This window comes from Osmia bicornis, chromosome 2 (genome assembly GCF_907164935.1).
Source record: "Osmia bicornis bicornis chromosome 2, iOsmBic2.1, whole genome shotgun sequence".
Taxonomy (NCBI): Eukaryota; Metazoa; Arthropoda; class Insecta; order Hymenoptera; family Megachilidae; genus Osmia; species Osmia bicornis.
This window is the reverse complement of record NC_060217.1, coordinates 6,867,734-6,889,699: the sequence shown is the minus strand read 5'-3', so window position 1 is coordinate 6,889,699 and position 21,966 is coordinate 6,867,734. Positions and strand designations below refer to the sequence as shown.

Below are 21,966 nucleotides of genomic sequence, written 5' to 3'. Positions count from 1 at the left end.
CGGTTACCAGCGAATGCTACTGTATGCATAGGACTGTCGGCGGCGAGGACATGTGTATGGCGTAAATAAAGTAGCCACAGGCGCTAACTCCGCTAAGTGTCCTCCCAATCTGTATGCGTTATCCATTAACGTATCGCTCGAGGGAGAGGGCTGACAATCGCCTACTGGACACCCTACAAAAACCGAACTTCCCTGCCCACCAAGGCCTAAACAAATAACGCCAATCCCACTGATCCGTATTGGACCAGTCGAAACTGTTGTTACACGAGTCACTTCCTCCGTTTCTCTTCCCTGTTAACGAATCTCAATTATTAAACTACACCATATTTTTTTTTCATCGCCAATGAACGCACGGGAACCATATAATTTACCTTTTTAGAAACTCGCCGAACGGAATGGGACAGGTGTGTAACGAATGAACGAGAAGAACGTTAACTTAATTGAAATGCTTTTAGTGTAACAATGGGAAATAGCTCGGGAATGTTTCACCACGAAACTTCACCCGTTACAAAGCCAAATGTTCTTCAACTATTTTTAGTACTTCTTTAAGTACTTTTTTGAAAATGATCCAAGTGAAAAATATTTTTTAAATCGTGCAATAATAAACGAACATGGACTGTTTATTATGATACTATCAACGTTTCAGCTTCTTACAACACTCGCATGTCTCTTACATAATTGGCACATATTCTTCTGCATATACAGTAGCCGCTCGATAAGTATTTGCGCTATGGGTTCTAGAGGCGGGTTTTTTCAGGAAGTGCTTACTTATCAAACAACCTATGACACTCACGCTTTCCTCACAGCTTGACTGTTCAATTCCTGTGGTTATACATAGGGTAGGCTGAATATTTGACCATTTTAATCATCTTCGTTATTTTCATAGATATTACGAACGCGACATCATTACCTTGGTGGACAATGTCCTGTTTTAGCGTTCCGTTCCAATAATATTGCATATACCACATTGGCACTCTACCAAACACTCGCCGAAGTTTTATACCCTTATCTCTTCTAAAGGTTACTTTGGTCTAAAGAATTTTACATCCCTATATCGTGGTGACGGCTATAGGATTCATACAAGTGCGAATAAAGGGCGTTCCTAATGGTTACTTATCCAGCGACCACTGTATTGCTGGAAAGAAATCCTGTAAAATGCTTACACGAGTCTTTTATCAGCCGTCGTCATTTTGACAAATGATGAATTTGCATGGATCTTATCTCTAGGGTTGTGTTAACGAAGGATACGCCCTATGGCAGTACAACCAATAGAACCCGTATTCCTTCTAAGGGATTTCTTTCTACTAACGCACAGTACAATAATATGTATTTAGTGTTTTTATTATTTTATTATTTGTCAGTGGATTCATACTTATTTACACCCTATAGATGCAGCAAAGCTACCCAGACGGATATTGGATTGCACGATGAAAGCAGCTCGTTAAATTAGTTTCTAATCTGTCCGATCTCTGAAAGCGGCAAGTTTCAGGCTTCGTTCCCGTCTGTCTAATCATTAATCTCTGCCAGCAGATGCGCCGCCATCATTGATTTAAATCACCGGTACGTTGGTTAACCCTTCCTAATCTAGTCTGCCATTCTGGACCGACTTGACGTTTGATTCGATCGCAGGACGACGTAACAGGATAACGCATATCTACGTGTACAGAAGTCGAAGCAACGCGTTCCACGTTTCAACTTATCATCAGCACAAAACGAAGCGACCAAGCTTGTCAATTAGAACCAGTTTATACGTGTAGAAAAATAAAACGAATAAAATTTGTTTATTTGTGAAAATTATGAATGAAATTACGAGAACTGTTACAAACAAAAATGGGATGTTAAAAATAACAGGAGTCGGAAATATATTTCATCACGAGCTTTTGTGCAACTTGTCACCCCTTACATTACATTGTTGGAGATTGAAAGGAATACAAATTGCATTTATCATTTATTCACACTGTGTAAAATAATTCACCTTCAAAGAAAATCACTTCTCATTGTGTGCGAACGATATTTCATTGTAAAACGGGTTGACAAACGATGAAATTGCGGTAACAAAAACAAAATTCTACGCCGTCTATGGAAATTTTAACTCTTTTCATGCACCATATTGCTTTCTTGTACGATGTAATTTATGACACGGTTTGGAAAATTGATGGCAACTTGTCAACGGGTATATATTACTCCGTGAAAACATTGATCATGAACTTGTGATGAATAAAAAATGTCCCGCAGGATTGCGCACGCTACGAAGGGTGATAGAAAGGAAACGATGAAAGGGGAACCGAGTGCAAAAGTGAATAGAAAGTAATACAACTCGAAAGTGAAATTTAATTCTTTTATTGATATACGTGGCTAATAAAAAATTACGTGTAATTATTGATGAAGTTATAATTTTATCCTTACCCTTTCTTTGAGTTTATTAGCCAATTAATGATCTCAGATAATAATAGAATTTCCAGGTAACGGTGGACAAATTGAAGTCGATTATATACACCAGGTAAACGTGGTAGTAAGCTGGAACAGCTGATGTCTAATTGTGTTTTAGGTCAGAGGGTGTAAAGCCTGTAAAAAGGAGGAAAGTTCCAGGAATACCTGGTGACAATTACACGTAATTGTGTTCCAAGGTTTAATGATTTCAGGTCATATGGACATAAAAACCTTTCAACGGCACGAACCATTTGTACCTGCGGTGGTAATTTTTGACAGCCAAAAATTAATTATAGGACAAAATATAACAGTCGGAGTGTCGTATAATTTTATAATATTTAGAATAATAAGTGAGTAAAATTTCCATTCTTTGAAATAAAAAAAAAGGGGGAGTAAAAATCGTGATAAGCATAATAAACATGGGATAAAGAGTCATCGGCTGGTATCAAATGGAAACATCTTTGAAAGTGGAAAATCTGTAGGAAACGGGGTGGAAACAAGATGACAGAGGGGAGCGAGAATCTTTCGATGAAAATTTTGGTACGCGCTCTTTGCGTGGCTGAGAGCCATCCGTAGACTTGTGAGAGAACTCGGGACAGTAAATCAAGCCCGAGAGTGAACTCTCGCCGGTGGCAAACAATGCACGGCGTGACGAAGGCATTGTCGAGTTTACGCCCCACGGGGTGCTCTGTGGCTAACATCCAGAGCTCAGTTCACTCACCATTCTGGAAAGGGAAGGGAAGAGAATGGAAGGTAGAAAGGTAGGGTAGGGGTACCCCATCAATTACATGGGAAATTGCGCTCGCATTATTTATGTGCGTATACACCGACAGAGGCTGCACTAGGCCACGCTACGTTATGCCACGCCACAGTTCTCTACAGCGGTTATCGATGGCCCGACAAAGAGAACATAAATAACGCCTTTTGCACCAATACGAGCCCGCGATTCTAAGTATACAGGTCACTAGACGCGTATCACGCGATTTTAATACGAGGATAAAAAACACAGACGATTTGGGGTCGCATTAAATTGGTACATATGAAATACGGTAGCTTTAGAACGGATTTAATTTTACAGTACATATAGCTATCAATTTATTGTCCTGCTTCGTATTAAGAAAAAAAGACTTTTTTAGAATATATGTGATTAGTAAAAAGTTATTTATTAAAATACACCTTTAGAATTATAATACAAACAATTAAGAAGCTTGGATCATTAGAAGCTCTAATGACATTAACACGTTCAATTCCAGGGTATCAGTTGAACGTGTTACTGTCCATTTGGAGTGGATAATTACTACATTTGAAAATGTTGCAGACACTTTGTTTAGATTATCTATTAGGTAAAACATATTTAATAAAAGTGTTTAACTCAAAATTCATAGAAAGATTCAGATGTAAATTTGTGTATGCACCAATAGATAGAAAGAAATTTAAATTGTGCAAAGAAGAATGATATGGTGGAATCTAACACGTCAGATGATAAAGAAAGAGGCGTGTAGTGAGGAAGAAAGATGGATATATACGAAGCTGCCGAACGAGGTGACAGCTGTCGATTTCGTACAGCCCTTACACAGAATGCGCAAGCGGAGTTGCAACAGACTAGCCATAAATAACGTGCTTGTTTCTGGAGCATAAAAGCGAAAAAAAGAATCGGAACAGAAGAGAGAAAAGATAGTGGGAATCAGTCATTTTTCCTTTTCTTTTTTTAAATCTTAAACTTTATTTTCACTTTTTGACGTTTACTAATGCTTCATACTAAGAATAATGGTATAGATCAGTTTACATACTTACTAATTCAGTAAAATGGCACTAGAACGAAATGATGGACCCAGGTGACCATGTATCTAAAAAAGGGTTAATTATGATCTTCAAAACATTATAAACTTTTATTAAACAACCATTTTATATTTTTAACTTTCATTCGAATAACAAGTACCTATTATAGTTGACCTTCCTCTGCAATCAGATCGATATTTCTGAATGATGGATTTCTTTCATACGTGTAAAATGTCTGAAAATAGAGTTTAACAAGCAACGAATAGCGGTGAGCAGGGAGCAATCCTGCGGGACGAGTCGTGCTCATCGACGACGTGGCGGGATTAGTTGATTAGCTGTACGTTATACTAATCGTGTTTACGCTTCAGCTGATCGATGTGCGGTGAGCGGAGGGTGATTATCTACTCTCGACTAGTTTCCTGCGGAGACATGTGAGAAGTCACCACCACGAGCAACGATGAGAATCTATTCTTAGAGATAACTTTGGGTAGCATCTCTTAACGACTGAATACACGGGCACGTTACTTCCTGATTTTTATAGATTTCCTGTCATTTGAAATTTACGCTGTCGATCTAAAGTGTCAAATCATTGAATGAACTACAATAAATAACTCAATCTTATTGAATCTTCAATCCTCAAGAATTTAATTTTCTAAAAGTGCAGACAGTTTTAATTAATTTAAGCCACTTTATTTTTGAAAACCAACCACCTTTGTACACATATGAACAATAAAAAAAGTACAGACAGATTATTTAAAAGGTACTAGATTCTTATAGGATAAAGGTTATAGGATAAATTTACCACGGATACGTTTTAAATGCATACGTAACACTGCACTGGCTCGAATGCAAATTGTAGCGATTAATGAATTTGACTGAAATAGATTGAAGTGGTAATTGCACTGGTATATGTATGTTCGCCGACGTGGATGGGTTCGTACTACATATGTCGAAACGCATATCAATTGTTTCATGGAAATTCCAGTGTTACACTTCCCTTCATTACTATTCACAGAATTATATGATTGCCCACATATATACGTGCAATGCAGACAAATTGATTTACATAATCCGTATCGATCACGAAATTGTGTGTTATTAACTCAGTTAATTTAATCTGTCGCTTCGAATGTGATTTATCGACAAATCCAATTTTAATACCTTCTCATGCTGTACATTAATATGGAAATATAATAAAAACTGTGAAAAAAGGAGTATATACATTAAAAGTAATTAACATTTTTAGAAAATGTAAAAAATTGTAGTTAATTTAAACAACTTAATTTTTTTATTTTTTTATGACCTTTAGCTTTCTAAAGCCAAAGGTTCGAAATGGAAACGATGTAAGACACAAGCAGGTAGATATCGTGGAAAGCGACTAGTTAGGGATTATAAATTACCGATCACTCGTTTGGAGTCATGTGCTGGCAAAGGCGCGTCATCGTCGGCTCATCTAATATCATGAATGGTATGTAGGAGCAGAGAGCTGAGTGTTTCTTTAGTCGGCGTCACATAAACATGTTGTCCTCGTCCGCATAGACAGAAGGGGAAAGGCTGGGATAATTATACAGCGCTCTCATCTCTCACTAAAGCGTATCCTCTAACTAGCGCTAATAACGCCGCTAATGCTCTTCCGTGGAAACTACTCGTATCTAACAGCTACTCAGCTACCTTTTCTATCAAGAAGATAAAATGGAAATGGCTGTCGTAATTTGTAGCCTCTTTTCACTAAACTCCGATTTAAATTGAACAAAATCATTAACAAATTCATGTCTTTTTACAATCTGTAATTGCTTACCGCTTACTAGTACCTAATACGTTTTTTTTTTAAATTACCTATTTTGTTCATACTGTACATACCTATATAAAAATTTCTGATGTTTTTCAAATTTGGTTAAGCAGCAATTTTTTTCTGAAAATTTTCAGTCATATTTGTTACTACCAGTATAGATGTTTAACGAATATTTTTATGTCTCCCTGTATTAACGAACATTCGCACAGATAGTATAACGTTTCAGAATTCTCAAGTGCTTATTTTCACCGCAAATAGCGGTAATCGTTCACTATTTTTTATTGCAGCTATAAAGCTGTAAACTTGCTATCTGGACGGTTAAGGTCCTTTTAGATTAAGTTTATAAGTTATATTACCTGTTCTGACGAACACTTTTGACGGATAATCGGAACTATTCTCGTAACTATTTAGCACAACGCTGACGTTTATTACTGTGGCTAAGAATAACAAACTTTTCACTATTCATACCTGTGCTCCTTCTTTTTTATTACAAATAACATTTTACTGTGCCACTTTGGCGAGAACATACCTCTATAAAGGACAAAGGTTTCTTCCGGTTATACCTCTGTTCTTTGGTCTGTTTATTGTATTATGCTTTTCCTTAACAGATGTTGGATTTTCATTATAAAATTTAAATAACAACGACTTTATTCAGAATAAATATACATACGAGTGACTAATTCTCTGAGGACATATTCAGGTGTTCTTCTTGAAACAATATTATTGCAAGATATATACTTGCAATTGAAAAATTGTAATCAATATTAGCAATTTCAGATTAGATCAGTTTGGATATTGTTTGATGCTTTTCGAAATGCAAACCTTCGAAGCAATCATAAATCTAACAAATTGTTTGCTCGATGTACTCGTTGTGCGGCTAAATGAGTTGAGCAAAATCACGGTAATAAATCACGCGAAGAGGAATGCAATTATCGTGACTAACACACGGCTTAATAGATAGCTCTGTGAAAATAAAGCGGAGTAAAATTACCAGTGCAGCGCAATAGATTTTATTCTGGAAAAAAAGAGAAGTCAAGAGTAATACATATAACTGTTCATTCACAAGAATTCGTGCTATATTGCTACGTTGTACATTAAGAAATGAAAATTACACGTATTTTAAAGAATTATTTATCTTAACTGTTAAAGGAGAATGTTAAAAAATGGATACTTTTAGCTCCGCTTGGAAACCAAAAAAAAATCATACCTACAGGAAACAACATTTTTAAAAAATACCAATATTTTAAATAAGGTTTCGTTAGCATTAAAACATTCACAAGAGGAAGATTAATTGAAAAGGGATGGAAAGATCGAAGAAGAGAATGTAACTGAGGCAAGACTGGTCGGAGTAGAAATCATGGGGGCATCTTGTACAAGTTGACAGGTCGTCGTTCGGGTCGCTTGCACCTGGCAAAAGTGTCGGCACAGCGCGAACCGACAACGACCACCGTGTCGTAAACGCCACTGCCATAGCCACCACCTTGTCACCTTCCTCTTTCTCATTCGTATTGGTTAGTCATGTCGCTGTTGGCATTTATCCTCTTCCTAGCCCTCGTCTTCGTCCTAGCGATATCTCTCACCAAGCTAGCAACACTCGGTCATTCTAGCAATAGCTACTAAATTCTTCGATGACTTGATTCATCGTAAATAAAATCATTGCTTTCGTTTAAATAAAAATTACTTGAAAAAAAATATTATTTCAAATATTTCAATACAGAAACATCATGTGTGTTATTATGTTCATATTTTCTTTTGTTATAAGAGCAATAATAATCATTATGTCTCATATAGTGAATGACTTTTTCTTGCATGATAGTTTGGTGCCATTTTTTGAGTGCCTCCCGTAGGATACCCCGGGTTTCCAGGTTTCCGGTTCTTCCTATACAGACTTTATTTTATAATATTATAAAAAGCAATTTTTATGTACCAAAGTTGTACTTGTTTGAATTCAGTATTTAGCTCTGGATTACCGACAGAGCAGCGAAGGGGTAAGCTTCCCCAGGGTAGCATGGTGTGGCGGGGTAAGTCAGCTGAACGTTTGTCGATAGAGAAGTGGTGGGAGTAACGGGAAGGCTCGGCCGACAGATGAGTACACGAAGTAGCTTAGTCGTGATTCGAAGCCGGTCGTGTAAGGTGAATGTCGTGGATTTTGTACCGCGTACCATCTACCTCCTTTTTGTTCATTTTCCTTTGTATCCGCGTGTGTACGTACGTGTGTGCCTGTTCACCATCAAAAGGGAATTCTGTGTGTGCGCAAGGAATACGTCGTTAGAAGCTAAATGGCTTCTCATCTGTGCGTCTTCGTTGTTTCGCCGCGACGGATATAAGAGAAAAAGTACGACAGTGTTTGTACCGATCCGTCGAGGTTACGTTTGTCAGTCCACGGTAATCTGTTGTCGCGAGTGATCACAGTGTTATCTGTTACCAAGGAAGTTGGTACAAAAAGGAAGAGGGCGAACATTTTTCTTTACGATGCTGACTTCCAGTGCGAATCAGTACCTCCGTCCGGAATATCTCACGCCTCTGCCTACCACGGTTAGAGCTGTGTTTTTGTTTCTTACTTTACTCTCTTGTTTATTGCCACCTAGTGTGTGAATGTGTTCAAAACATACCAATTTTCAATGTGAATATTTACATAATGCAGGAGAACGTATGTTACACAAAATACATTTACATTTTAATAACCAATATAGTTATACGATTAACCGTCATTTGGAAGTTGTATAGCACTCAACAAATTGAGCGCAATGTTTGTAGCCGATCATAAAAATAATACCATGATTCACAAGAAAACAGTAGAAGAAACAAGAGCTCTTTGACAGAACATTAATCTTGGTTGTCGACTTTTCGTTAATCGCGACGGGAATGCATTTCACGTCTTACGCTTCAACTCCTGTAAACTATTTTGAGGGTAGCGAGTGCTGGCAAAGTTTCTACTTGAACGTTCACTGATTTACGAGCCTCGTAAATCAAACCACGATTCGGTAATATAATACTGCGCGGATAGGCAGATGGAAGAGTTAGGTACACACTAAAAATGAACCAAACCTCGATCCCTATCGCCTCTTACTTTTTCTTATTAACTACTTCTTTGCCCTGAATTACGTTGAATATCATTTACTTTATTACTCCTTGTAATACGTAGCTAATATCGCTTCGCTCCGTTTCGTGTAAAGAATTGTTGAGTAAAACTGCTGTACAGTGCCGTTTTGAACGCTTTTTTAGCTTTTAATTAAAAAAAGAAATACAGACGAAAAAAAATAGTTAAATTTTAGAAAGCAAATATTGCAAAATTTTTAAAGAAATAAAACACTTTCATAATATATTTTTCAAAACTAATTGCATGATTTTTCAAAATATTTTTACTGTATTTTTCTGTACATTATAAAAAACAATAATTCGAAGTGCTAAAAGCGTTAAATAAGCGATTTGCTTAAGCCACATTGTCGTACATATCCTTTTTGAAATTGCACGACAAAGAGCATGCGTGATGTTCCAATTGCTATCATGGAGATAAAGCAACAAGTAATTGCCACTATTATGCAGAAACCGTTTTGTCAGGAAAATCTGATGTTTTCTATACAAAAGTTCAGCTGAAAAACTTCCAACGCTGTCAAATACAATTTCACGCGGAAATTACGTTAAATATTTGTAATTTTGACTAAAAGACCTCGTTTATTTCTTACAACTAACGACGCGGAACGTTGTTAATACTGTATCGATGTGAAAAGTTAATTTTCGTCAGGAACCGTGTCGCCAATAACGTAGAGAAACTATGGATTTAACTTTGACAGGGTTAAATCTGACCCTGCCACGAGCGCCGAACTGCATATGTACGTATCGGTTCTGCCCGCGATTGTCAGACTTGCACTTTGACGTTTCGGCATGGCTGCATTTGTCACGGGCATGAATGTTAAGGGATTAAAGTAGCCTTAGTTATTTTTAAATAGCATACCTTGTTTACCGTGACGACTGCTTTCGTAGTTTGACAACAGTATACCTATTGTTTCAAAGAGGAAAACCCTCAATTAACTTCTGAACGGTAACATGGTGGTCTCCCGTGACCGGAGCATCAAATTTTATATAATTGAATTACTAGGAAAAGGGAAAAAATAGCAAACCTTTAATATCATTAGCATTGTATTAATAATGTAAGATAGCAAACTAAAATTTTTAATTTAAGAATTTCAATTAGAATTAAAATTAAATTTAAAATGAACCAAAGCAATTAAAATTATAGAATAGAACAGCGAGGACTTGATTCTATCCAAGGGTAAATAATATTTTCAGTCTCCAATTTTTAATTAAAAAATTTTATTAACCAAAACGTAGAAATTTGTGCAATATATAATACAAATAGTTTTCGTTGCAAAATCTCAAATGTGCTATTTTTTTTTATTTTCATGGCAGAAGATGAAAGCTGCTAATATTCGTAAGAAACAGCGATATGTGTTTGTATCTGGCAATGAGAAATATCGCATATCGTATGATTTATGCTCGAAAGAAGTGAAACATAATTCATGTGCACTAGATTTTCATCGAATCATGAGTTAATGTTGAAGATGAAAATATTACGCTCGAACTTGTTCCGTTAGCTTGTACGAGAGCAATTAACATCTAGCTTGAACTCATAATACTGTAATAGCCTGTGTTGCAATTCGCAGCATTAATATCTGTCGGCGTCGCGCCATTAGCTGAAGCAACCGTAAACGCCGGGTTAGGTGCACGAATGTTGCATTTTAATTACGGTGAACATCTGTTCGATGGACGTATCAGCCGCGAGAAATATCATTCCTCTATACGCTAATTACACCGACTATATCATCCTGGCTACTTCCAAGCAACAATCATCAATAATATTCAATTCGACTACTAATCATTTTCCTGGGGAAACGGTTTATTAATTGCCCACATTCGTACAAACTTGACTGATAAAGAAGAAATAATACTTCAATTATTAAGGAACCATTTTGAGTGCAGTTCAATTTCTACAAAATTCCGTGTTACTAAGATTTGGAACTTTCAAAATGTCCGTATTCCAAATAGAAAAGGCTGTTAAACTTTAAAGGATAACTCGAAATGGCGATTGTAATACAGTAGTGATTTAACAATTATTATGTCGACATTCTGTCACGTTCATTTTCTTTTTGAAATTTTCATATTTTCAATTGCCGTTTTGATTAACTCTACAAGTTTATAAAAAATGGGAGAAGATACGAACATGTTTATTTTTATGTGTTATATACCATTACCATATGAAATCTTAAATAATTCATTGCAAATACCAACGTTTGTTGAAAAAATAATGTTTGTAATATTATTGCCTTTCGTTTTTAACTTAACTCAATGTTTTGACAAGTGAAAATGAATTACAAGCTCCATTTTAAAGTTCGTTGAACATATTTGTATTCGGTGCTCCTTATCGGCCAACTAACTCTGAGTTGCGTACTAAAGTAACCGCAAGCAATGTAAACATCATGCATCGTGACATGTATCAGAATAAATATTATCGCAATGTTACACGCTGGAAAAGTGAAAAAATGTTTTAAAAGTGTCTTTAGCTTTGAATCACTATAAATCTTTCTCTTAAACATTGTTTTTATCTAAAAGTAGCATATTTTCAAAATTTTGCCTAAATTGAAGTGTGGACATTTTTGGAAGAACAGCCAAGAAGATTACACGAATAAAAAAGTAATTTCGAGTTTAAATAGAAACAAAAACCTTGATTTGTGAAATAAAAGATAATTCTGAAATTAAATTTTCTCGAAAACTAGTTTAAGAACAGTCTGTATAATATATTTACTAAAATAGTATTAAACCTGTTTAGTAATCAATCTCTGTTTTTCGAATTTCAGTTAGATGCGAAGAAAAGCCCGCTCGCGCTACTCGCTCAGACATGTAGCCAAATAGGAGCCGACTCGCCGTCCAATAAATCTCTGCTAGGCTCGTTGGACAAAGCATCGAGCAACAAATCTTCAAAGTCGGATCAGTCACGTGAGAAATCGTCGCCCACGGTAGCTCCATCTTCGTTGGAGTCAACCAAGACCAATTTCAAACCGTACGAATCCTGTCTGGCTCGGGAGAAGGCATCGACGCCTGACGAGCAACGATCAGGTTCTAGCCACTCGGCATCCGGTCGATCGAGGACACCCGGTAGCGGTAACAAACGATGCCCAAGCAATCAGAGCGTCTCGTCGGTTAGAGCCGTAACGCCGCAGGGTCGAAAAACCGCGACGCCAAACGGCGACGTGGCTCGAGAGTCGCCCGCTTCGAGGACCTCGGCGACAGGGAATCTTTCCTCGAATCAACTTGAGCCGACGTGCTCGTCGTCTCAACCAGCCGTTGTCAGCAGTCCGTCGTTGCAAGCAAAGCCCTCGTACAGTCCTGCCAGTGTCCTAGCCATCACAGACCCGTCCATCAAGGATCTTCCATTGGGTACTTTTAAGCCAGGCGTCAGTTTAGCCTCATCGACCGCCGCTTATCTAACTTACGCTCCACAATTACCTATCGACGCGATGGCCAGCACTCTGGTTTCTCAACACCACGCCAGTTTAAAGAACGGATTAATAGCTGGAAATCCTTATCTAAGCTACGCTAGGTTGAAAAGTTCCTCAGCTCCGGACACCCTGATGCCCGTCTGCAGGGATCCCTACTGTACCGGCTGCCAATTGAACTCTCACCTTTTTGCGAACGGTAAATTAGCGTCTACCACGACTAGCACACCAACTTCCTGTCCTGCTGGCTGTGCCCAGTGCGATCACAAACCTGCGGTCGCTTATGGAGCTTTAGGTGCTGCTGCATATGCACACGCACAGTTGGCTGCTCTGGCAGCCGCTTCGCAGCTTCCGTACGTTTGCAACTGGATCGCCGGCGACACAGCCTATTGTGGCAAGAGATTCTCCACGTCCGAAGAGCTGTTGCAGCATTTGAGAAGTCACACGGCCAGCTCGACCAGCGCCGCTACGGATCCTTCAGCCGCCGCGTTGTCTCTGCTGTCTCCCTCGGTTGGATTGCCACCGACCCATCCATTGTTTTCCAGGACTTACCCCACGCCACCTTTGAGCCCGCTAGCAACCGCGCGTTATCACCCTTACGGAAAATCTTCTACATTATTACCACCGTCCTTATCGTCACTGGGTCTACCGCTTCCACCGCCGCATTCGCATACACCTGCAGGATTACCACCGTATTTCTCCCCGTATTCGTTGTACGGGGCTCCCCGCCTTGGCGCCGCCTCCGGTCTACCCCAATGATTTCTTTAAAACATCTATCGACAAATATCAACCGTTTAACTGTGATCCATATGCGAGGATAGAGAGGAGCGTACGCGAAAGAGCTAGGTAACCTCGCTAGCTACTGACCTCGTAATCTCGTTAAATGAACAAATTGGTCGCTTAATTCCTGGCGCGGTCGCGCCCGACACCTTAACGCGATTCTGTGCTGTGCTGTGTGGTGCTCTGGTGTTTTTCATTTTTTTTTCTTGTTTTTTTCAAACATATCAGTTATTTATTTCGCACGTGTCGAATGTTTGGAGAAAGGTGTTGAAGGGATTGCGATCATTTGCGTACCAAACGTTTAACTGTGATTCTTGCGCGAGAGGAACAAATCAGAAAATAACGCGTGCCTGAAAGAACCATGTAATGGCTGCTGCATAGAATTATCAACCATCGACGCGTATTTAAGCGGTTCCTTTATAATCTTTGTACTCTGTTTGCCTCCCTATACGAATTTTCTTACACTCGCTTCTCATTTGTGTTCTCAGTCACCTTTAAATATTTAACGCGCTAAAGAGGGTTTTTCAAAAAATGTGTACACACTTTTGTTTGATTATTAATTTTATTTTCAATTTTAATTGCAGATATTTAACCCGTATGTAGGCAACCGTGTATAAAGTACCCACTTACACTTTTGAATAAAAATTTTTCACAATTTCTGAAACATTTTAAAATATTTTTTTTCTTCCTTGTTTATGGAATTGGATACAAATGTACCCCTGTCACCACACAGCCTAGAAAAAAATTGGTTGCTTACATAACGATTAAAATACTTCTAAGGCTCAGTTATATGTTCATTTTTCCAATATGCAATGTCGAGACAATAAAAATCGAAAGTAAGTTATTATTTCAATTAATAAATTTAACAAAGAAATAAAAATCCAGTGTGTATACATTTTTCTCAGTCACTCTGTATGTACAGTTTCGAACAAATTTTTGTAGGACGAATGTCGATTGTAAATTATTTTTCAATATTTAACGCCATTTAATTTAAATAAAAGCTAAACGAGTGCCACGGGTCATGTCGAAAAGCCAATGTTCAACTGTGATTTCCGAGTGAGAAAGGTAACGCGTGAGTGAGATACGTTGCGCTTCCGTCACAGAGAATTAGTCGTATGAGTAAGTACGTGTATGCGTGATTTTTAGAATTCGACGTCGACCATACATTATTTCTTTCAGAAAAGAAGAAAAGAAAATTAAATCACTGCGATAGCTTCCAAGCAGAGTTGGGCATTATTAGAATAATAATTATAAATGAAATTAAGTTATTCACGTATGATGAATCAATTCTTAATTTAAAAGAACGAATAGATGTACAGAACTGGAAATTATTCGAATAAATTTGTAATCGGATGATTATTCGGATAACACTTTATTTGTTATTCGTAAATGTGCCCAATCCTAGATTTGATTACATTACTGGTAGGTACAAGTCAAGCTAACTGCCGTAAAATACGTATAAGAAATACTGTAAATAATTAATACTGTGACTAAGTAAATAATTAATAATGTAATGACGGACAAAATGTTATTCGAATAATAATACTAAATATAAATTCGAATAATGCCCAACGGACTGCGTTAACTCATTTATATACAGGTTGTCTCAAAATAGTTGTACAACCCTAAAATTTGAATAAATTATTCGCTGTTTTGAATAAAAAATTTGTTATTCTCAAATAACTTTGTCTTATTCGAAGTATTATTTGGATAAAAAAAATTATTCGTACGTCCAACTCTACTTCCAAGAAAAATAGAAAGAAGCTATCCTGAAAAACTTTCTTAATTATTAGAAAAAAGACTTCGTTGAAATTCCATAACATTTTAAGACAGTGGATGTTTATAAAAATCTACTATTTTTAAAAATATTTTATTTCGTCCTCTTACGCGTGACCTTTTGGCGATAATTCCATAAACATCCGCAGTTTATTAATAATCAGAAAGCGCAACAGAAATACTATAATATTGAAATCGTAATCAGTCTATGTGTAGTATTTATGAATCCAATATTCATTGCTAACCCTTACTGTAACTATTGTACATTTGTCCATAGGCGTATAGGTGATAAGTCTGAAGAAAAAGAAAATCTTTCTTTCCTTTTTCGACGAGACGGCAATGCTTAGTGATAAAATAGATGCGTGTATGTATATTGTAAGTTTAATCCCTGACTAGGTGGCGAGTATCGTGTCTATATTTTTGCGTAACCAAAGTTTAAGTAATTAAATGAATAATTTCGTAGGATCACGAGTTCGTGTGTAACGACAATGTTATTATTACCGATGAGATTTAAAATACATTGCGAGAAATGTTTACTTATAAATGGATTTATTTTATTCTATAATACACTGTCGCTAAAAAGTATTTGCCCATGGTTAAGCATACGTCGTCTGTTTATTGTAATAATACGATATCGCAAGATTAAGCCAAAGCATTCACATTTTTTTTGTACTTCTTTCAGTAACATTTACAACGATCATTAAATCAATTATTTCTTGACGTCAACATCAGTGACTTGGTTTCAAATTAAATATGATGCGGTGCACGTAAAATTTGACAGGATTAAATCATTTTACTAATTTTAAATTTGTGCAAAAAAAATTTGAATTTTTCAAGTGGTATTTATGAATTTTTAATTAGAAAACTATTTGTCGAATTGACTTTATTTATTCTATTTTAATCTTAAAGAATTGGTATTAAAAGTCATATTTTTATAAAATTTAAAAATAATCCGGAAATTTACAAAATAAGGGTTTGTTTATCGTTTTAAATATAACAAAATCAATTTTTTAAATAAAAATATTACAAAAGGTCCATTCTTCTAAATAAAAATAAAAGAAGGAATTAATTCTATTAGATAAATAGTATCTGAAATTATTTCGAATCATGTAATTTAATAAATAGTTACATACTGTGCTTTGCATCATATGTCACTTGAGACAAAATCCTTGACATTGTCGTCACAAAGTGATTGATTTTGCGTGAAATGACCCTTGCATATTTTGATTGCGTACAATGACTATTACTACCAAAGTATATTGCTAAGTGAATAAAGCAGTTTCCAGTGAAAGAAACCTAATGACAGAACGTCTGTGCGTGACATAGTGTGTTTTACTTGAATGCTATTGAGAATCGAGCCTAAGGATCCTCTAATTTGACAAATTATTCATTTTCTTAGTGAACTTTGTATCTGTTTGAAATGAAAAATTAAAAAAGGCAAATACTTTAAAGCGATGCTGTCTGTGCGTATGCGCTCTCTTGCGCGCGCTTGTGTGTGTGTTATTATTACTGATTGTTAAAGGCATTCTAAATGTCAGAAGAAATTTTTTTTCATGAAAGAATGTAGTTCGGATTATTCCTTGAGTTCTTAACAGTTTAATTTCTAGTTTAGTGGACTAAACTTTTTACTTTTTATTTTGATCAGTTTCCTTTTTAGAAAAGCACACACACACTCAGTGAGGTACGTGTTAACTTGTTGACTTTACTATTGTTGTTCTGCATTACATAACGCTGTTTGGTATTCAGTAAGATGAAATATACCAGAACTTATTTCTTATCAGAACACGTGTTTTTGTATTTTATTACAGTACCTGAATGCCTTAGTAACAATGTTATTTTTTTTTTTAAAGTTAAACAATGCTTATTATTATAATATCTTGTATTTGCTTTTTAGTGGCACTGTTGAAGGCAGCAAGAAGAACATTTTATACTATAGAACCTACAGTCTACAGGCGAGTCGAGTGGTTTCTCAAGTGTTTCCTTCCGGCGATGCAAATACATTACATTTACAGGATCAAAAAAGCATGAGTGTCAGAAAAAAAGACCAGTCCTCACGTAAGAGTGCTTCAAACGAATTTACTTGGCGCCAGGAAACTCAATGATTCTCATTTAATGAATGGTAAACCAGTTTTATGAAGCTCTTTTATCATTCACTAGTATTACGATTCGAATGTCGTGTCTTAGAGGAGAATATAAGAGTATGGACTACTTTTTTCCAATTGCAAGTAATATAAGTTACTAAAATTTGAAAACGCATCAGAATTGTAATAAATATGATACGTGTGTAAAGAGGGGCTTTTAAACAGTAGTTTATATTATGTGTGCAGTAGCTATAATGAGTAATTGCTGTTGCTTCGCGAAAACTTGCCTTGTCGACTGCCAATCAACTTGTTTCTTGACTTGGTGTGACAAGAAAGCCAGCGTTGCTGAAAAAGAAGATTAATCGGTGCCCTACAAAGGATCGTCGTTCAATAATGGGTTGTTTGCGCAGTCGATGTTATTGCAACAGTCATTCATAGAATGTTAAGCGATCACGCAACGCCGTCTTACTAAGCTGACATGATTAATTGGTTGTGTCGATGAACAAACCGTGTCGTGTAATTTCCATCCATAATAGAGGCATTTCTAGTTTTCTTGGGAGATTATTAATAATGGTTATTAAGGAAGAAAAAGCTAAAATACAGGGAAAGCGAAGAAGAAAGTTGTGAAGATAGAAATAAATAACAAAATTTCATTTAGAATAAATATTAAAAGTGATTTAAAACAAAAGATAAACTTGTAGAACAAGCGTTTCCTTTCTGATTTCAATGATTTTTGAATATGTTTTAAAATTCGACTTTTTAAGTAACTTTTTCGTAATTTCAAATCGTAATTTCAGCATTTCTGAATCTGTATTTAGAAATTTAAAAGATTCTGTAAAAGTAAGACAATAATGAATATAATACTTTAAATATTATTTAATCATCTTTATTAGTACAAACATTTTTGAACATTTAAACATTGAATGTAGTTAGCTATTGTTGTTGAATAATAATGGTAAAGGGCACCTGAAAAACTAGTGTTGTTTAATATTCGTCGCAACGATCGTTCTTAGCGATGATCACCTCTTTATTCGTAGCCGGAGTCGAGTTTAGCAACAACATTTGCCACTAGAATTGGTGCAGCATCTGTCTCTAGAAGTGCAGCAACACTGTTGGCGAGGTGTACCACAGCATTTTTGGTTACATGTGCAGCAAGATTTGCCTTTAAAAGAAAATTGAACTAATCAATGATCAACAATTTGTATATATTATGTGGAATAAAGTACGGCAGATACAGAAGAACTCATTAATGTGTCCAAAAGAATATCAACCATTGAAATTAATTTTTATAAATAAAATTATTACCATTGCATGGCCCAGAATCACAACAACACTTGCACTGATCACCACACTTCGAGTCACATTTGTCTGCAATAACAAAAGTTTTCAAACGTTAGATTATGATTTATATTTTTTAATAATTATAGGTAACTTGATCAACTTAAGGCGAAAAAATTATTTGATTTATATTTGCATAGACATAAACTACTTTTTGTAAATAAATTATTGTTTGGTAGTTGCACAATTGCATTCTAGAATAGATTAAAAATAAGAATTTTTATTAATAGTGTTAATTCTTACCAACACAGCATCTGCCAGCACATCCTGATCTCGGCATCTTTCTTTGTAGTTGATTGTTTCTTACGTAGGCTTAAAAACAGTGGAACTTGTTAACTCCGTTACGCTCGATCGAATTGATTGATTATCCTCTGCTAGGAGCATCTTTTATACACAAACACTGAACGGCGTGTGCAACGCAGATTTTGTGTACCTTGCGCAAAGCAAAAGTGTGTTTACTTTATCAGCACCGTATTCAAAGTCTTGCGTCGCGATATATTATCTTACATCTACTTATTATCATTATTGTTCTTTTATGATTAGGAATCATTTAATGAAACCAAATAATAAATATATCATACATGTCTTTTCATACATTTTTAACTCTTTTTATCCTCAATTTAAGTTGCTATAATAGATGGCTTTACAAATTGCTTTTGGAATTCTTTAAGAAATGCAGTTAACAAAGGAACAATTAATTAGCCTTTTAATTCCGTATTTATGAGCGCTTTGAAAACAGTCTCGCTAATACCATCTGATGGTAAACGGAGAAAATGACACAACAGAAAATTGCTTTTCTTTATAAAATACAAAACTGTTATGTATTATCTGCTACAATAGAACTATAAAAGGGGCCCTTATGCCTCCTATAGATTCGATTAATTATTCAGTACATTTTTGTCCCACGTTCAGGGGACAGCATTAAAGGCTCCTTACCATTTTCGTGTCACGTTCTACTGTACCAACTATAGTGAGTGGTAAGAATCAAAATTAAAAATATGTTACGTTAACAAACACTAAACTATCGGTGTACAAATTGATTGTCTTTTTGAAAACTGTACCAGCCTTATACAATTTTATCCCTAAATCTAAATAAAGCAAACTGAATTACCATGTACTTACTGTGCACCGATGACAAGATGTCCCATGATAAGGCCGCAAATTTGCCCTTCTCAGGGGACATCTTGTCATCGGTGCACTATACCTTGAATTTATCATTTTAAGATCTGGTCAATAGCCTTTAAATATTAAAATTTTACTCGGTTTAACAAGTTTGATAAATTTCAAAAGATCAGAAATGGCTCGTCGACGGTGAGTTTGATTGTAGCAGCTCGAATAATTTATTGCAACAGCGTTATAATTCTATAATCTGAGCATATTGAAGGTCATTAGCGTAATGCTTGTCGTCGAGTCAGATGATCAGGCTGCCCTGAAATCAGTGATCATTTCCGACAACCCTCGGTATGCATCGACGCTGCATGATTGCACGTTTATATGATTCCTGTTATTTTCAATCATTATTTTCGTCGGATCCTCGTTCACTCTTCGCCGTTCCTCCATCAGCAGGTAATCGTTATAACGAACAGGGAAATGATAGGTTTCGCCTGTCCGGCTTGATATTTTGTTTGAAAAATCGACAGACAATGCGATGAATTATAATGGCAGCATAATTCATTGAATTTATCTTACTTTCATCAATATTTTCCATTATTTTTATTATAAACTGAATAATACAATTGGTACCTTATAGTGACTGTTACAAATTAAATTGAATTTTAAATGAATCAATAATAATCAAAGGCTTATTAATTGATTTTCAGTCAACACCCGATGGTATCGAAAAGTCAATCAATAGGATTTCAGTAAGTAAAGTGCTATAATCCAAAGGTTTCTTTTAAAAAATATAGAAGGTAGCATAGGTGAAATGTTTCGAAGCAGTTTCCAAGTAAAACTTAAGTTTGTGATAAACCCTACTTTAAATAAAGTGTTATACATATGGTAATTGTATAGGAAAGATATACTGATAGAAGCATAGCCAACATATTCTATCAGTTTGATAGCTCTCGCTGGGACACTCGACGGGGGATGAAAGTTAAGACGGTTACCTTGGTATCTAATATTGGTTGTGCACCTTCATGTCGTCGGTATCGCTTTATGTTGCCATGACAATCTTCACCAACACTAACCTTTAACTTTTCACACAACTGACTGGTAAATATGTACAAACGTGAAAAGCTGCCATTGAAAGGAAGTTTCATGAGAGTAAGTCACTGCTTGTTGCATCCGAAGTTTATAGCATTACAGTTATATACGTATTTCATAATGTGCAGAAAAATTGAGAGCATTGTATTTATATAAAATGAAGCTATTTGCAAAATTTCAACTAAATCGGAATTTACAGGGTTTTAAAAATTTCGCCGCGAACTGTGTGGACTTACCGAGACGCGAAGACCTTTGAAGGATTTTCATCCGCCAACCGGAACAATTATAGTCATTTAAATAGCGAAGAAAAGGCTGTTATTGACCATAGATGTGTAATTAAATTAATTTTTACGACTTCTCTGCCGTTAAGATAGGCATCGGTCTGGAATAATATACCGCTGGTCTCCCCTGTCTTTCCTTTTTTTTCTTCTTTTCTTTTCCTGCGGTGGCAAAGGTGCTTTCAACCACACCCGCCGCTTGCACTTCTCATTTCCAATTTAAAAATAATGAGAATTTGCTGCGAATAGGTGCCGCTGTCGCGCACAGATACTCATCGAGTTTGAGCGCGTCGCTCGCGGCAAGTGGAATGAATTGAAAAAAATTCAATTTAGCGTCAGTATACCGCATCCTTTCCCTTCGTTTTCGTTCCCTTCTATATTTTCACTTCCTTGGCTTGAACAAGCAAGAAGAACCTCAAGATTTTCTTTACTATTCATGCTTTGTTCTTTTATTTCTTAAATAACTGAGTACCTAAAAAGGTATTCCATGCTAAACATTACTCAAAACAATAACATGCAAGATCATTTTTTACTCGTCCGTGATTAAACGGTTGAAACTAGCGATTAAAGAGCAACATTTAACGTTTAGGTGTTTCGTGAAATAAGAAGAATCTCCTGACAATGAGTAGAAAGGCAAACAGCGATCGAAGCGAATAAGGAACGAATAAAGGAAGGGAGGTCAGAGGGTGAGGTGGTAGTTTTTCTTTGATACGGGCAATAAAATGTAAATGCACGCCAATTCGCGGCCAATATCGGGAGTTACCTTCTCCAAACACTTTTCCGTTTGTAACAGTGAGCAAGAAGCAAATGCTATGTGTGGAGAGGAAAGAGAGATGGGAGAAGTTGCTATGTACCTGTGTAGCGGGGCCGCAGGCTTCGCCATCATTTGCATAAGTAACGCTGGAACGAGGGGAGGTTAGGGTAGCGAGACGAGTAATTTATAGTCAATAATTCTTGGCGAAGCAATTTTCGCATCGAGCGCGAACGTTTCCTCCGGAACGAAGAAGGAGAAATAG

General features: G+C 36.3%; 2 protein-coding genes across 4 annotated transcripts; one reads left to right on the top strand and one right to left on the bottom strand.

Moving 5' to 3' along the window:
* The first annotated feature begins 8,115 nt into the window (after positions 1-8,115).
* LOC114878462 (zinc finger protein Elbow) lies at positions 8,116-16,045 on the top strand. 2 transcript variants are annotated; one of them, XM_029192309.2, is made up of 2 exons: positions 8,116-8,536; positions 11,857-16,045. In XM_029192309.2, the coding sequence occupies exons 1-2, from the start codon at positions 8,474-8,476 to the stop codon at positions 13,252-13,254; spliced, it is 1,461 nt and encodes a 486-aa protein (XP_029048142.1). In that variant the 5' UTR covers positions 8,116-8,473; the 3' UTR covers positions 13,255-16,045. The 2 variants fall into 2 exon arrangements, with proteins under 2 accessions (XP_029048142.1, XP_029048143.1); XM_029192310.2 differs by lacking the exon at positions 8,116-8,536 and adding an exon at positions 8,563-8,651.
* A 1,947-nt stretch (positions 16,046-17,992) lies between these two features.
* Positions 17,993-18,899, bottom strand: LOC114878461 (keratin-associated protein 5-4-like). 2 transcript variants are annotated; one of them, XM_029192308.2, is made up of 4 exons: positions 18,714-18,899; positions 18,438-18,500; positions 18,156-18,294; positions 17,993-18,098 (listed from the first exon to the last, which is right to left on the bottom strand). In XM_029192308.2, the coding sequence occupies exons 1-3, from the start codon at positions 18,748-18,750 to the stop codon at positions 18,182-18,184; spliced, it is 213 nt and encodes a 70-aa protein (XP_029048141.2). In that variant the 5' UTR covers positions 18,751-18,899; the 3' UTR covers positions 17,993-18,098; positions 18,156-18,181. The 2 variants fall into 2 exon arrangements, with proteins under 2 accessions (XP_029048141.2, XP_029048140.2); XM_029192307.2 differs by having other exon boundaries at positions 17,993-18,294.
* Between the last annotated feature and the right edge of the window lie 3,067 nt (positions 18,900-21,966).

What these genes read in the sequence shown, in the direction of transcription:
- LOC114878462 (XM_029192309.2), top strand. Translation starts at nt 8,474, where the DNA reads ATGCTGACTTCCAGTGCGAATCAGTACCTCCGTCCGGAATATCTCACG. An exon ending in TCACGCCTCTGCCTACCACG is followed by an intron (nt 8,537 to 11,856) that starts GTTAGAGCTGTG and finishes TTCGAATTTCAG; the next exon opens with TTAGATGCGAAGAAAAGCCC.
- LOC114878461 (XM_029192307.2), bottom strand. Translation starts at nt 18,750, where the DNA reads ATGCCGAGATCAGGATGTGCTGGCAGATGCTGTGTTG. An exon ending in TGCTGGCAGATGCTGTGTTG is followed by an intron (nt 18,501 to 18,713) that starts GTAAGAATTAAC and finishes TTGTTATTGCAG; the next exon opens with ACAAATGTGACTCGAAGTGT. An exon ending in TGATTCTGGGCCATGCAATG is followed by an intron (nt 18,295 to 18,437) that starts GTAATAATTTTA and finishes TTTCTTTTAAAG; the next exon opens with GCAAATCTTGCTGCACATGT.